Here is a 16,465-nt window from a genome sequence, read left to right as displayed (position 1 = left end):
ATCTGTCGCATTTACTACCGCACTTGAAGTTCAGAAGGACTCAGCAATCACAAACATCTTCGCCTCTGCACCCCTCACTCACCTTTGCCCTGCTGCAACCCCACCTCTATCACCCACAGAAGCCTGGCTCTTCCTTCGATCTCTCACTATGTGATGGTGGTGGCTTCTACGGAGTCTCTGATCAACTTAGGACTCTAAAACCTCTTTTTAGTGACATCTCCTTTGAATTCATTCTAAGGTGACCAAGCAAATGTGCTCTAGAACTGCAACTTAAAATCTACCACCATTGCTGGCTCAGTACCCATAGAGACATTGGCTGGAGCTAAGACCACACCCAGCAGGACTGATGGATATGTGTAGTGGCAAATGAAAAACAGAACGGTGATCCAGAGCGCAATCACTCTGAGAAGCTCTAATGCTGAGAAAATAATGGCGGATGTCTCTCTCTGATTCTAGCAATCTAGTTGATTGTTGATTTTTTTCAAGAGAAAAACAAACTTCAGGGCAACAAGGAAAGCTTATGTGTAGGAGAGTGATTGGGTGATTCCCCTAACTGACCTACCTGACAGCTTTTCCTCTTCCTTGATCTGCATATAAGAACTGTGCTGGCACCAGGACACTACTGTCCCTGGACATCACCTCCTGAGTCCCCCAGGATGCATGCTCTCCAGCTCCTGTTCAGGGCCAGCCCTGCCGTCCTGCTCCTGGTTCTGTGCCTGCAGCTGGGGATCAGCACAGCCCAGGAAGACACGTGAGCTAAGCTCTTCTTGTCCTTACAGAAAACCCACGCGGAGGGCTCTGCTCCTAATCTCCTTCTTGTAGATTTTTTAATCTTCCCAGGTATCTTGTCTCATGGGCTCACATGACCTCATGATGAGTTCCACTTGTCTCCTCTTAGGAAACCCTATCAACCCCCTCACATTTCTTCTGGGTGTTTATAGATTATCTGTTAAATAAGTTTTGCCATGTAGTTTTGCCAGAGATTGTAATGACAAATTAGTCTTACTCCAAGTCAGTATGTTCACTCCTATAATCCAAAATCTGGGAGGCTGAGGCGGGAGAATGGCCCTGAGTTCAAGGCCAGCCTGTGTAACAGTGAGTTCATGCCCAGCCTGAACGATATAGCAAGACCCTTTCTCAAAAATCCAAAACATAAAATGAACCTTAATCTTCATCTCTAATGTACAACATGTTCTCAATTTCTTTTGTTCAGAATTTTGCTCCATAAGCTTTACTTTTTCAAACTATTTCTTACCCAAGGGAAGGCGCAGAGGTCTGTGAATTCTCACAACAGATTTGTGCAGCTTCGGCAGGACTCACTGAAGGATGAGACGCTCTAGTATCACCACCTCCTTGTTCAAGGTCGAGGTAGCCTGCAGGCATCTTAAATATTTTTTCTTTTCTAAAGCCGAAAAGTAAATATGAGAACCTCTTAGTCACTCCAACACGGGGACCTGAAAGCACAGGTTTGCTGCTCAATATACTGAGGATACTAGTTGGAAGGAGCAGAAAAAGATGGCAGTACAATGACTAGGACATGGAAGCAGGTGTTAGGGGACACTTAGCAAAACTCTGAAGTTTAATGTAAGGCATCAGGCCTTGGATGGCTGTGTTTCTGGACATGAACGTGATGGTGCTCTGTGAGGTCCTGGCCAGATGCCCTGTCCTGCAGGAAACTGTTCAGGGTTTTGCCAAGCAGTGTAATGGAGACAACCGTCCTCAGAAACCAGCACATCTGAGTGCTTTGGGAGTCTGATGCTGAGCAGTTGATCCAGGCCCCATCATCCCCTCTCTGGCACTGTCCCTCTCCCTCCTGCCACCTCACGGTGCCCACCCCCCCACCCCATGGACTGGTCTCTGATCTCTGTGACCTGTCTTGCTCCTTCCAGAACTAGTCGAAGGGCGATAATACTCGATATGGAGATGCCACAAGCAGCCAGAGCCGGTGAAGAAGTCACCTTGAAGCTTAACGTTCAGACAGAATTGCGAGAATGCATGGTGGTAAGTAGAGACATGGGGAAGTGACTATAAGACAAATGTAAGTCCTTTATTATGAATGCAGTATGCTCAAGTTCTCACTTTAATATTGCACAGAATACTTTATAAAACATTCTCAAATATGCTATGCTTTCTGAGCTATAGAACAATGATGAGAGTTTGCTGAAGATGATGACTTTTATCTTACAGATGAAGAAACTCTGGCCAGAAAAGAATAGGGAAAATGAGAAAGAGAAAGAATAGGTAGTAGGGGTGAGGGGAGAAAACAAAAAAGATCTAAGAGGTCATAGAGAACTGCTAGGAGTTTCTCCAATGTCCTGAGCGTGGTGCATTTGGGATGGAGTTTGGGCAGGGGATGCTCAGAACACACTGCAACCCCCTGCAGTAGGCTGAAGCAGCTGAGATGAGGACTACAGGCTCTGGTGCCTCCTTTCTGTAAGCTCTGCCATGAGGCTGCTTTCCTCTCACCCTCCCTCTGCTCTTTTCTCTGTCTCACCAGTCGCTGACTCTTTTCCAGGCCTCCCCTGATGAACAGGGAGCTCACATGCATTTCCTTTCCCCAGCTCAGCAGTTGTCAGAGGGCAGTCTCCTCTCTGAACCACAGCACAGGTTTCAAAATCATGGTACAACTAAAACTCACCTGGGAGTGTCATCAAAGGATAGAATCTGATACAGCAGTGTAGGGAGAAGCCAGAGCTTCTCTATTTGTAACAAACTCCCAGCGCATATGAATGCTGTGTTCCAGAGACAACCCCTGGGGTTAGAGCATTACTTCATGCCCCATTTCTCTACACGGTGAGTTTCCTATTTCAAGTGAGATTTAAGGACAGTGATTAAAGAGAAAACTAAATTGGGAGCATTAAGACACCTATGCATTATAAGGCCTTTTAGAAATGCTCCACACTTAAGAGTGAGATCCTTGATCATCAGGCAGAGAATATTCCAGGTGCTCTGTAAGATTTTTCTCTTTGCCTCCCAAGATTTTGAAGCATGTGTGCTGACTTGAGGTGGAAGGGGGTCCAGTTCATGGGTTTTCAGTCTCATGTTTTCTTTATCATAATCACAGATGATGATGCAGAAAATGTGTATATATTTCATACATTAAATATTTGTGATAATAGTAGTTTCTTGTTGTGATACTTAATGAAGTTCTATTTCTACCCCTGAAAAAGTGATGGTTGGATAAAATGTGTTCAGATCAACAAACAGTCATGTGACATTGTGGTCTATAAAGTTAAACATTTAGAGTCATGCTGGTAAAATACAATAAAGTGATCTTTTTAAAACCTAAGTTCAAGTAAAAGGACAAGAAACTCTTGAGTTTGAGTCAGTGAGTTTGCAAATAGGAAAGAACTTGTGGAAAAGGAAATTTTTTTAGCTTTACTCAACCAATTTTTATTTCTAGCATTTAATAAAAAATGAATGTAGCACTTTTAAACATCTTTATGATTTGAAAATTGTAGGAAAATAGAATTTGTTTATTAGTTTAAAATTCCACCACATTTTCTATCATAATGCTTCTACAACTGAATTTTTGAGAGAGTGAGGTTTTAGGCTCATGTGTCTTTTAGATTTAAAACATAATGCATTATAGCCATGATTATGTTTTTGAATACAAAGACTGTATAATCCTTTAAGGCTGAAAGAAACTTGTGGTAGGACACAGTGCTTAAGCATTTTTTTGATATGCACCACATTACTGGGCTCAGAAAACTCTGGCATACTTATCAGCAAACAATGCTTTTAAACGCATAAATGAAGTACATTAGATTACTTATGAAAACCAATATATTGAATAACAGATAAAATTAAATAAAATAAACTTGTAAAATAATAACGTGTTTATTGATGCATCAGCTGGAAAAGCAGCACTTTAGAGATGTAAGCATGTTAATTTTCATTTTGCAAAGACGCAATCTGTGGGGGCTGCTGGGGCTCAGGTTGGGTAAGAACTACATGAACCTGTGCTAGCCTGCGACACACCTGGCACCCGACAGGCTGGGCAGCCACAGGGTTCTGGTATTTTTATTTCAAGGACACAACTGTCGAAAAATCTGTTTCTTGGTGATATTTCATTAAGAATCCAATGAAGAAGTAAACAGCACAAAGATAGGGTCTTCTGAACACCAGAGCTCTCCAGGGTGTTCAGAAAAGCATGGAATGGTGAGGTCACTGGGATTTCCTGTGGGGCTGAGGGTTGTTCAGTGCAAAATTGCCAGGGATCACAGCAAGCTTCTGGGGTGGGCAGATGGCAGATGGCCTCAGCCACGCACAGCCAGCCACTCTGATAACTCCCACATGCTCAGGGCAATGTTGAGTGCAGGCAAAATTATTTTAAAACTTTTCTTATTAGGATATGTTTGTAGTACATAAGTTTTACATTCCTTGCTGTAAATTAGGACATATACTGCACACAATATATCCTCACCCCTTTTCTATCCCCTACTTCCCTCCCTCCTCCATCCATCTCTTAATTCCCTTCCTTTTTCTTGAGATATTTTAATCTGTAAGGGGCTATGAACTATTTTCTTTTCTCTTGTCATAAAATCATCCAGTACTGATGTTACTGTGTTGCGTTAATGCCTTTCATCACTAAAATAATGCTAAATGTCAGTTAGAGTCTAGTCAGTGATGCCACTTCTCTCCATATATATTTACACTGTGAAAAAATTTATCCACAGTGAATGAATTTACTGACAGGCACAGGCCAAAACCCCCAGGTTAATACTAACTAGGCACTGAAATTTGATATGTACAATAATCTGTGATCTTAATTTGCAAGACATTCTCAAGTTAAAAAAGAAAGAAAGAAAGGAAAGAAGGAAGTAGGGAGGGAGGGAAGGAAGGAGAAAGGGAAGAAGGAAGGGAGGGAGGGAGGGAGGGACTTGCCCCTCTAGATATCCTTAACTTATCTAATAGACAGTCTTTGGAGGTAAAGGTGCCATCTCTCAGTGGAAGCGGCATTGAAAAGAGTAATTTCAGTCATCGAGGTGGGAAGGTGAGTGGGAAGAGAAAGCCAAATAAAAAAGAATCCAGCTGTGTTATATACATGTACCAACCAAGATGATTGTTTGTAAACTTCACGTACAGCAAGCATGTACTAAGAAAAAAAAAGTCACCAAGCTTCTTAAAGTTAAAAACGAGTGCAGCAGGGACTGGTCAACACGACAAGGCCTGGCCTTGGCAGATACACCCAACCAGCCAGGCTGCCGTTTCAGCAGGTGACAGAGTAAAGGATCATGCAGGCCAATCCCACAGATTCCCTCGGACAGATGATAAATTCATTCACCTTCTTCCTGTAACGTCCTGAGTCTCACACCCACACTTCAAGTAGAAGCTAGAGGACAGGAGGAGAAAGAACCTGACACCGCCAAGCCCTTGCAGTGACACTAAGCATGTGGGATCCTCCATAAATGTGGCCAATCTCCGGTTTCTTCATCTCATCTTTTTTGCCCATCCCATTTACTAGAGCCTAATGGGTAGAGTAACACTGGGTCCTCTCCATTCACCAGATTAAAACTTACCTTAGAAGCAGCAAGCCAATTGATGGCAGCTTCAACTACAGATACACCTCCTGCCTCTGTGGAGATTACCCAAAAAATTTCTACTGGGACTTCCAGACCAGCAGTGAGTACAGGCATTTTCTAAGGGAGGGGCTCTTCACCCAGGAAGGAAAGCAGAAACAGAACTGCCAGGTGGAAGAGCAGATGGTAGGGTAGGAGGAGGACTGGGGGTGGGGGGTGAAATGAGGCCCGGGTACCAAAAGGGAAGCACTACATGAGAAAAGCTAAGAAAGATGAGCAATTTGTAGATGATTTGGGAAACTGTCCCCCATTGGGCAGGTACCGGATCCAAGGAGAAAAAAAGAGGACGGTGAAGTGTCTGTGAGATGATCTTTGCGCTCCTCTCTTCTAGGCACCGTACAAGTTGAAGCAGTGGTTAATGCTGTTCGGGAGTTGGGTATCTGCCCTAATGATGATGCAGTGATCCCCATCAGTGCAGATATATTTTGGATTACAGGTACACTGGACATATATTAAGGGAAACCCTTGTGTATCTCACAATGCCCGTGTGGTTTCCTCTAAGTAAGCATGGCTCTGGTAGCTGTTGTGCGCTCTAAAATAAAATCATGAAAAACTTCTCTGGTTCTGTTGTACTTCCAAAATTTATCCCTGAAGTCCTCCCAGTACCACAAACTTCTAGAACATTAGTCTTTCAAAAACCTTTTGTGGAGGAGACTGTGTAGCTCTCACTACACATTGGCTTAGAGAGAGAAAAGGGAAGAAATAGTGAAGAAAAGATCCATTCTCACAGAGAACAAAGGTGGTGGCCAAGAAACTCCAGGCAAATGCCAGGAGAAACAGGACGGGCAGCCAATATGTCACTTGGATAACTCCACCTCATTGCCCTCCAGGAGATCTGCCCTCAGGTGTGAGGACAAAGGAGTTCATCTGTGTGTCCTGAAGATAGGGACAGAGCTTGTCTGGGTAGACCTGTGTGGTCCTGGGTGGACCATAGCATTCCATTCTATTTTGTTGCTTCTTTTCAACAGGTGACAAACAAGAAACTTGACACTCAGAGACACTGGGCTTTTGTAGAGTTCTGCCAAGGAGCTTGGTTTTAATAAAGGAGGCTGGGAAGGAAGGCTACTGATCCTGAAAGGCTTTGTAGGAGGGACCTGGAAGTGCTTCCTGGCAGGGGTGGGATATGAGCAAGGGCCCAGGGCAAAAAGTAGTTGGAGAACATCCTTGTAGTTGGAACAGTAAGCACAAAAGTCCAAAGCATAAAGTGGCAGCATGCTTGGGTCAGGTAAGCACAGCTAACAGGCAGGTGAAGTGGAACCGGGAGGGCTAATGAGGATGCTGAGAGGAAGCAAGAGCAGAATCAGGAGAGGACAAGTGTAAAGGGCAAGACAGTGAGACCATACCCTCCAGAGGACTGGTCCTAAGTGTGAATCAGAATCCATGGCAGGGGAACTTAATCATTGGAAGAGACTGTTTTACCTATTATATTGATTATATGCTTTACCTGGTCCAAAAATATACTGAATGCTACTACGTATGCCCTGGTAAAAATACCAGGGACATAAAGTGCCTGCATATGCCATTACCTGCTTGATTTTACACAAGAGAATCAGGAACTTTTCTTCTTGATCTTATGACTCTGACACTCTTCATGGAGATAAAAAAGCAATAAGTAATTATTAATTTTATATTTATTGATAGAAAAACTGATATGAACGGCTTTTGAAGATTTTTGTGCTCTATAGCACCCCAACTTCTTGATTGTCTGGAGTAGAACTGTGCATTATAAAAACATGTCAAAATGTACTTATGTATAATCTAGAATTTGCTGAGAATTATGTATTTATTATAAGCAAAAAGAAATAGATGAATTAAGTCAGTGATATTTTTATTTCGCCTTTTCTTGGCTAAATATTATTTCAAGATGTAACTGATATTGTGAAGTCCTTGATGAGGAATTTTACACTTTTAATTATATTAAGTCATTAAAGTCTGCTGGCTTAGAGAGAGAAATGCATGTGGCTGATGGTTACCGTATCAGACACCCAGGCATTTCCACTCTCTAGGAAGTGGTACGGGATAACACCCTCAAACTAAGGAGCCATGAAGACTCTACAACCATGACCACCACTAAAACTACTATCCAGTAACTTACAAAAGCAGTATATCTCCAAAAAGTTTTCTAGCTGCTTCATTCACTTCCCTTCTTTTCACAGACTGACTGTTGATTTCATTAGCACTCTCTGCCATGAGATACTTCTCATTATGTATCTGAAGCATTTTTTATCCCCATGAGGCAATTTCCTTCCTGCTTAGCACGTGTGGGAGACTGTAAGAGGAAGTAACCGGGGTGTGACTGGAGAAAGACTAACCCTGCGGTGGCATATATCCAGCAGATACAAATACAGATCTACGAAGCATCTGTAAAATCAGTCCGGCCCATCTGAATAGTTATTATGTGCTCATAGGTGTGGGAGAGGATTGTTCGATACCTGAAACCCCTTAATTTGTCATGTGTCCAAGAATGCCATCCCCAAGACAAAGCCAACCCTCTACCTTTACAGAAAGAAGTATCATATTTTCCACCAGAGCTGTGCATTCTGGGTTTTCCATAATTTACTTTGTGAAAAAGGAGAATTAAGTGATAAAAGAATAAAAATGGATTTAAACTGAGAGGCAGCCACATCACTGTCGACCAGGCAAAAGTAAAAAAAAATCTTTTCCCACCTCAGACTTATTCTGTTCTTGTCACTGGAAGTCTGGAGTCGTGAAGGGACTGGGAAAATTTCTGGATTCTCTCACACAACTTCACATGTATGTGCATGTATATTTTGAAAATATGTTTGAGACTGAATAGGCAGATTTTTTTTCCCTTGTCATATACCTGAGTAGTGCAATGAAAGACTTCATGTGATAACTAAGAAGCTCACTCCAGTGGTACCTGCAGCTAGCTTGATACTCTGAAGCACTATTCTGAACATACTAACGCCAACACACAAGTCTCTTTTGCCCTTTCCATGCAAATATGAGGGCAAAGTACTTGGCTGCTCTGTACCCAGTTGAAGTCAAGTCTCAAAGGGCTTACTCAGGACAAACTAGAGCTGGGGACCGTATGTGTTATCTCTTCTGCAAATAGAACAATATAAACATAAACCAGTGAGGAAAAAAATGAAAAAATTGAAAACTCAAACACCTACTGTGGGACCAGCAATAATTTTTAATTCCTACGGCTCTTTCTCTGACTGATGAAATATAATTTTAAATCCCAAGACAAAAATAATGCATCAAAAAAAAAAAAGAAAAACCAATGAATACGGAGTTTTTTAAAGAAAAAAAAATGTGTTTTTAATCTCAAAAATGGAGTCCAAGAAACTCATAGCATAAAATCAATACTATAAGACTATAAGCAACAGAATCCAAGAAGAATACATGATAATGGAAGAACCAATTTGCTTATGGACAAAATAAACTCTGCTGACTAATAAGGGAGAAGAACAAAAAAATGAGGGAGTGGAAGTAGCTCATAACAAAATCAGTTTAGGATTATTAGAATGGATTTCTCAGACACTCACTGACCCCTGAATTCCAAAGTCTTAAAAAATAGAATAGGCTTATGCCTTTCTCCTATAAAATGTGCTTTCACCTGTTAAAGGGGCAGCTCCCCTTCGCCATAGATTGATCCTGCATTTTCTATAATTCATAAATTTCTCAGGATTCCACCCCCCAAATATACAAATACAGCCCCAGACCATAATGACCTCGAGACCCTACTCTCCGGTCTCCCTGAGTCTATACCTCTTCAATTTTGCCTAATAAACTATTCCAATAACTCTCACTGACTGGTTCCATAACTATTTTCTATGACTCAATACAAGGAACCTAAACCTATTGTGCAGATGGGTGAGTTGAGGTTCTAGCCTACTCCTTGGGGATCTCCTCTGACCCCACACTGCAACCTTTAAGAGGTAGGACCTAGTGGAATGTGGCTTACTGGGTGAGGAAGAGAATAATACAGTAACTAAAGTACCACAGTGAGTTGCTAAGAAAATAACATGTTATAAAAGAGCAGTATTGACTCCCTGTCACACTCTGCCTCTGTGTATCATCATATGATTGCCCTTCTTACACATGCTTTCTGCCCTGATGCCATCTGCCATGTTGTGGTGCAGCCTTGGAAGATCTGCACCAGAGCTGGTCCATGCTCTTTGGAATTTCAGCCTCCAAAACTCTCAGTTCAACAAATCTATTTTTTTAGCATATTACCTGGGTTTGCAATGGAAAATGAATGAATAAAGTCTGGTGAGCAAACTTGCAGGAGACCATGTATATGGTCAATGTGCTAAAGGCTGAAGTAGAGAGTGACTACATTTGAGTGAATGAATGGAATAAGTGAGTCCACATATCTTACACAATATGGCAGAGCCAAACACAAATACTCATTCTCCTCTGAGGGCACTGCAGGGCTCCTGAAGAGCCAATAGAACAGAACCTGTTTCTCAGTAGTGACCAGGATGACAGACTGTGAGTCTCTCCTCCTTGGAAGAAAATGTAGATCTATGTCATCCCGTGGATGGAAACCATCAAAGCCTGGCTTCTTCACGGTGGGTCCTGAGACAAAGGCAAGTGTGCAGGAAGCTTATTTGGCAATGTGATGCCAGGAGGAAGAGTGGGGAGCCCTGGGTGTTGAAAAAGCAAGGAAGGAAGTAAAAAAAGTGTCAGTGCTACCAGGTTGGCTACTATTACAGTAGAGTGGGGCTCAAACAAAAGTCGCTTCTGAGGTCCCTTTTGAAAAGCATCTCAGAAGTGTGGGCACAGATGATGAAAGAGGAAAGCATTTCTCCATGAGAACATACTGCCCAAGGAATGGTCCCCAGTGGCCCTACAAGGCGTGAACTCCCATGCCATTCTGAGTTACTTGTGTGAGTCTGTGTGCATTCCCACGGATATTGAGTCTCATCACCTCGGAGACTCAGGAGACAAAAGAATGTGGTATTGTCTGAAACAAAACATTCTCAACTTACAGCTGCATGAAAATGGTCCAAGTTACTGGTGCACATTACATAGGGTAGTATGGTGTGTAGGACAAGCAGCACTGACATGGGAGGGCAAGGCTGGTGGGATGCATTCACCAACAAAGGAGAAATGAGCCCTATACTAGCAGCAGACGGTAGAGGAGGGCAGTCATATATGAGACACCAAACTTTCCCTGAGAATGAGAATCTTTAGAGAAAATAGTAGCACTCAGAAGTAACTGAATTTTAAAGCTAAAGAAAGGATAAATTCTCGTATTGAACTGAAGTTATTGGAAATTGTCTTCCTTTGAGTTCTCCACTAAGCTTTACAAGAGTTTGAAGTCAGAAAAAAAAGATATTTGAAAAGAATGTAAATCTAAGATTTGTTCATTGTAACTGCATTTGTAATGGACACGGCTACTAGCACTCATTGCCATGGCTCTTAGTAACTTTTTAGTTGAATTGGCATAAATACTCCTGTCCCTATTTTGATCAGGTTAACAGTTCTGTGATGGGGACAATTATACCTCCATCACAGGTTGCCAGGAACTCAGAGGTTGTGAGCAGCCAAAAATCCTGGGCATCCCAAGAAGAAAAGCTGTCATGAGGACTCATTAAAGTCTCCCAGGGCTGGGGATTTAGCTCAGCGGCAAAAGCGCCTGCCTGGCAAGCGCAAGGTCGTGAGTTCGGTTCCCGGTACCGGAGAAAAACCAAAAAAAAATAAATAAATAAAGTCTCCCAGAATTTAGAGGTTCAAATAATAATAACAACCAGAGCTTTTTTAGAAAAGGCATTCTAAACTCCTTTCTGTGATGTGAGACTGAGACAGTAGGTCACAGCTAACACTAGGAAGATCCAAATGAGATTCAATTCTTCATGTATGTGGGGTAATTATAAAATTTCCATTAAGAGCCTGAAAACAAATTCATCAGGTCCCTAAAATAACATTTTATTCAGCAAATATTGTGTAAGTATTCCATAAAATGTTCCAGGTGAAGAAAGATTATATAATGATTACTTTGTTTTTCATTAAGCTGTGTCATCTCAGAAATGGAGCCAGCCATCCAGCCTTGTTGCTATATAATAGTGCTCATGATATATCATTAAAGCATTGGAGAAGTTAATTTTGGACTCATGGCCCTCACTAGGCATGTTCTTTTTCTTAATTTCTTATTTCATTAATACATATTTACAGTTTATGCAATTTACAATTATGTTAGGGAGTGACTATGTGTACATACCACAGGTTTTTTCTTTCATATATATGTTATCAAGGCCAGCCTGAACTGCATAGTGAGACCCTGTCTCAAAAAGACAAAAAAAAACATATATATATATTTTTTTTTCACGAATATTATTTGTTACTTTTCATTTTTTTCACTTATAAGATGAAAACTGTTACAATATGTGGTGTGGTCAAAATATAATAAATGTCTAACTTTTCAGGCATTACTTTTCATTTTTTTCACTTATAAGATGAAAACTGTTACAATATGTGGTGTGGTCAAAATATAATAAATGTCTAACTTTTCAAAACAAATTATTACAATAAAAGATGTATTACCATTAACATCCTCAAAGTACTTAATACTGTTTTGAGTATACTCATTCCATCATTCTTTTTTTAGAGATTTCTATCTTTTTTTTTTTTTGAGACAGGGTCTCACTATGCAGTTCAGGCCGGCCTTGAGCTCACTTTGTAGCCCAGGTTGGTCTCAAACTTGCAACGATCTTCCCAAGTGCTGGGATTACAGGTGTGCACTAGCACTCCTGGCTCTTACCTTTTTTCTTTTTTCTTTTTTTAATTTTATTTGTACATGTTTGCAGTTCATGTTTATAGTTTACAGTAATCTTGGTGAACGGTTACATGTACATATTACAGCGTGTTTCTTTCTTCTTTCTTTTTTTATTTAAAAAAAAAAATACCTTCCCTTCACCTCTCCCTCCTGCCCTCCAGTTCCCCTATCAACTCAAGTGACCAATTAAAATGGCCCACAAACGTGACCGAATCCAGGTGGCTTACCCACAGGATGAACAAAAATGGACAACCCATGTGACTAACTCACATCATAAACCCAAACGGCTGCCAGTTATAGGGGAAAGGTGGATTGGGATGAAACAAGGTCCTGAGAAAGCAGCTCACTAATGATGCCCAGAGATAAAAGGCCATCTGGGAGGAAAGTGCAGATATTACTTTTAGCACATAAAGCAATAAGTGGGGGTAGGTGGCTACTCAAGCAGGAGATGCAGCTACCAATAGCTAATTTTTCTGGAACAGTAAGAAGCTGAGGAAGGCAGCACAGAGAACAGAAACCCGAGGGCAGAAAGGTGTACACTAAAATACAGGTTGTCCACCTGAAACCTAGAAAAATCTGTTCAGCAACTAGGTTAATAACAGGCTCCCTGGCTGATCTCTACTGACTCATACTGAAAGTGTGTGACCAAAAATGAGAAAGAGAGAAAGAAAAGGAGGGGTAAACTTGAGGCTGGCCTATGGGCTTCTTACTGGCTAGGAAAAACAGGCTACGTGATTCTCCTCCTTCCTCCCACAAGGTAGGGCACAATCCCAGTGCCCTAAGAGAGCTTCCTGAGCTCCCCAGCCTAGGAATCTCCTCATTTCTTCTGAATTCTCCAGGTGTTTTCAGCATACATGTTTGTGAAGTAGTTGCCAATAATCTGGATTCGGGTAGAGTTCATTATACTTTCACATTTTTCATTTCTTTTTTTTTTCCAATGAAAGTCTAAAATGAAGGTCTAAAAAATGAAAGTTTAAAAAAAAGAAGGAAAGAAGGAAGGAAGGAAAAGAAAGAAAGAGAGAAAGAAAGAGAGAAAGAAAGAAAGAAAGAAAGAAAGAAAGAAAGAAAGAAAAGAAAAGAAAAGAAAAGAAAAGAAAAGAAAAGAAAAGAAAAGAAAAGAAAGAAAGAAAGTCATGTATTTCTCTAGTGTAAGTGAGCAAGGTCACTACAGCATTCACCTGTTTTGTAGAATACTCTACATAACATGTACAGATCTTAAATTTGGTAGGTAACAAAAGTAAGAATCCAATCAACTTTTGATGCAATAAGAAAATAAATAATTGAATAATTTAAACCAACATTTGGCATTGACAAATCAGTAGTGTCATCTTCACCTATGAAGAATAGCAGTCTGTTTTTTTAGAAACTGCTCAGTAAGTCATAGTATTAGCATTGAAGATATTCAGAATATTAAGTGTTTCCTTTTTGCTTGAAGGAATACAATATAACCATGAAGCTGCTTTCATAACTCATTTTAAATGGGAGTAAAATAACCTTTAGGTCCATGACACAAGTTACACATATTATACTTCTGTCAAACTGAAACCTCATAAGATTTCACTTTTATAAGCTACAATATATGCTGACCAAGTTGTCAGTCCCTCACAATTTTTTTAGAAAAATATCTACATTTAACTTTATAGATGTCAAAATATTACCCCATCATTTGTTTTTTAAAAAGATGCACATTCATACTGTGAAATTATTAAGAAAACAGCCTTGCAAATAAACTACATGTAGACAAAATTCACTTAAAAAAATGTGGGTTGTTTTTTGTTTGTTACTTTTACCATAAAGTGCAAGATATCCTAAGGGAAAAACTACTCCTTATAGCAAGTTTATTTATAGCAGCTTTTCAATAGCAATACTTAGAAGGTGGACACTTCAATTACGTCAGGAAGGGAAACATGGAAGAGGATGCTTTGATTCAGATTTCTTTTTGGCCATAGGTCAGCTTTCTTTGGGAATGTTTGCTGATGTCAAATGTCCATTAAGTGCATTTCTGGAACAGTGAACAGGTCTATTTAGGTCTCCAAGGGGAATATCATTACAACAGTCTGTATCTGAGCAGGTTCTTCAGCATCACGAAGATATTCTGCAAAGTTCAGACACTGGTTCTTTTATAGAATAGCAACACCCTTCTGATGTGCAAGAATCAGCACTGTGGCCCAGTGCTTCATTAGTTAAACTGCAGAAGGTGACATGGAAGAAACCAGCAGATCTGGAAGGGACAATCGAAACATTACAGGCTTAAACTTGGTATTTTCTATCCTCCCACATTCTTCAAGCGTTGTGATGAATGTATTACATGTGGCTCTAGGTAGGGAAGAGGCATTATTCCTGTCCTCTACACTGGGAGAAGAATGACTCTCATCATGGTTAACAAATTACCAGACTGTATGAACTTGGTGCATAAGCAGATCACAGTAGACATTTTGGTTTCCAGAGATTCACTGATTTCATTTATTTCTTTTTTCTTCTTTTAGTCTTAATAACAGTCAAACATACCTTGGGTGACCCCACAGAGCAACCTGCCACCTCAGTCTTCCAGCTGCATTTATTGCCTTTGTGCAGAAATTCTACATTAATTTCTACATGATGACAGAAAATTCTGCTCTCCTGGAATGGTTAAATCCATTCTTGTGATGTCTGATGAATGGACTTTACAAAACACTGTCATTGTACTTTCTTTGCTCCCTTGCAAACATTATCCTGTGAATCATAGCACCAATGAGGCTGCCGATCTGTGACAGAGTTGGTCCACTTGTATAGAACCCCTCCATGCTTCATAGCCCAGTGCCACACATCCTCCTGTCCTGGCTCTGCCTAAGTTGCTATTTTACTTTGTTTCTCTTCAATTTAATTGTTTTTTCCACTTGTTGCATTCATCCTATTAGATGTTTTGGCATTGTTAGCTTTATTGTTTCTTTACAGAATGTCCTTGAGAATGTTTTCGCATGTAAGTTTGGTGGTCATGAATTTCTTCAGGTGGTTTTTATTGTAGAAATATCTTATTCCCCCATAAATTTTAAAAGACAGTTTTGCAGGATGTATCAGTTTGAGTTGGAAGTTGTTCTCTTTTAGGGCTTGAACCACTTCATTCCAAGTTCTCCTTGCCTTTAAGTTTTGCTTAGAGAAGTCTGCTGTGATTCTGATGGGTTTTCCTATGTAAATGACTCACTTTTCTGTAACAGATTTTAAGATTCTGATCTTGTGTTGGATTTCTGGTATTTTAATTATGATATGGCATTGAATTTTTTTTTCCTTAGCACTGTCCGGAGTTCTACATGCTTCACTTATCTGATAAAGTCTTCTTCCACATCTGGCTGTTTGGAGTTCTATGTGACTCACTTATGTGTGTTAAATTCTTCTTCCATCTCTGGAAGGTCTTCTATTACTTCTGTAAATCTGTTTTTATGCTCTTTGTACTGTCTTCTGATTTTGCATTAGCTTCAGTTAATTTCACATTAGCCTCCTCTGCCTCACCTAGAAGCTGTTGGATATGTTCTCTTGTTTTTCAAAGGTATCTTTCATGAATTGAGTGTATACCAGTTATGGCCCTGTCTTCTAACTCTGACTGTCTGTCCTCACACTGGTTGCTTCTACAGTGCATACATTAAATACTTTTATTCTCCTGGATTTCTGTTTGGAACTTTTTATGAACTCAATTATTTTCTATGCTGAGAACTCATGATTTGCACCTCTTTCTTTAGCTCTGCTAGATTTTTATTAATGTCTTCTCTAAATGATCATGTGTTTCATTAGGATCATTATCTGTTTAGTTATATACTCTCTGAATTTGCCAAGCAACTTATTGATCTATTTCGTTACATCCACTGATATCCTTTCAAATATTTTGACTGTATGGCTTTTCATTTACTACCCTTTGATTCCTTCTGTGTCACATTTAGGACAGCTGGGAGTTTTGGGAGGTATTTTGTTGCCTATTCTCATATTTCTATTGTTTGTTTGTTTGTCTTCCTGTCCTGAGGTTGACTGTGGTGAGTAGCTTTGTTGAAAAGGTATCCTCTGCATGTGGCTAACTATTGGACTTTGCTTTTGTCCCAGGATCCAGCTACTTGCATTTATCTGGATGGGAAGGTTGAAGCTTACTTGGCTCAGTACCCAGTGCTTC

General features: G+C 40.3%; 1 protein-coding gene and 1 pseudogene across 1 annotated transcript; one reads left to right on the top strand and one right to left on the bottom strand.

The window, feature by feature from the left end:
- The first annotated feature begins 618 nt into the window (after nt 1-618).
- On the top strand, nt 619-6,137 carry LOC102029089 (prolactin-inducible protein homolog). The gene is made up of 4 exons (XM_005405375.1): nt 619-751; nt 1,890-2,001; nt 5,511-5,625; nt 5,914-6,137. Exons 1-4 carry the CDS (start codon nt 657-659, stop codon nt 6,036-6,038), a joined length of 447 nt encoding a protein of 148 aa, XP_005405432.1. The 5' UTR covers nt 619-656; the 3' UTR covers nt 6,039-6,137.
- An 8,086-nt stretch (nt 6,138-14,223) lies between these two features.
- Nucleotides 14,224-15,120, bottom strand: LOC102026227 (annotated as a pseudogene).
- Nucleotides 15,121-16,465: the final 1,345 nt, after the last annotated feature.

The sequence above is a fragment of the Chinchilla lanigera genome, unplaced genomic scaffold (assembly GCF_000276665.1).
Source record: "Chinchilla lanigera isolate Chin_1 unplaced genomic scaffold, ChiLan1.0 scaffold00093, whole genome shotgun sequence".
Taxonomy (NCBI): Eukaryota; Metazoa; Chordata; class Mammalia; order Rodentia; family Chinchillidae; genus Chinchilla; species Chinchilla lanigera.
Note: the sequence above shows the minus strand (reverse complement) of the source record. Positions and strands in the feature narration are given on the sequence as shown.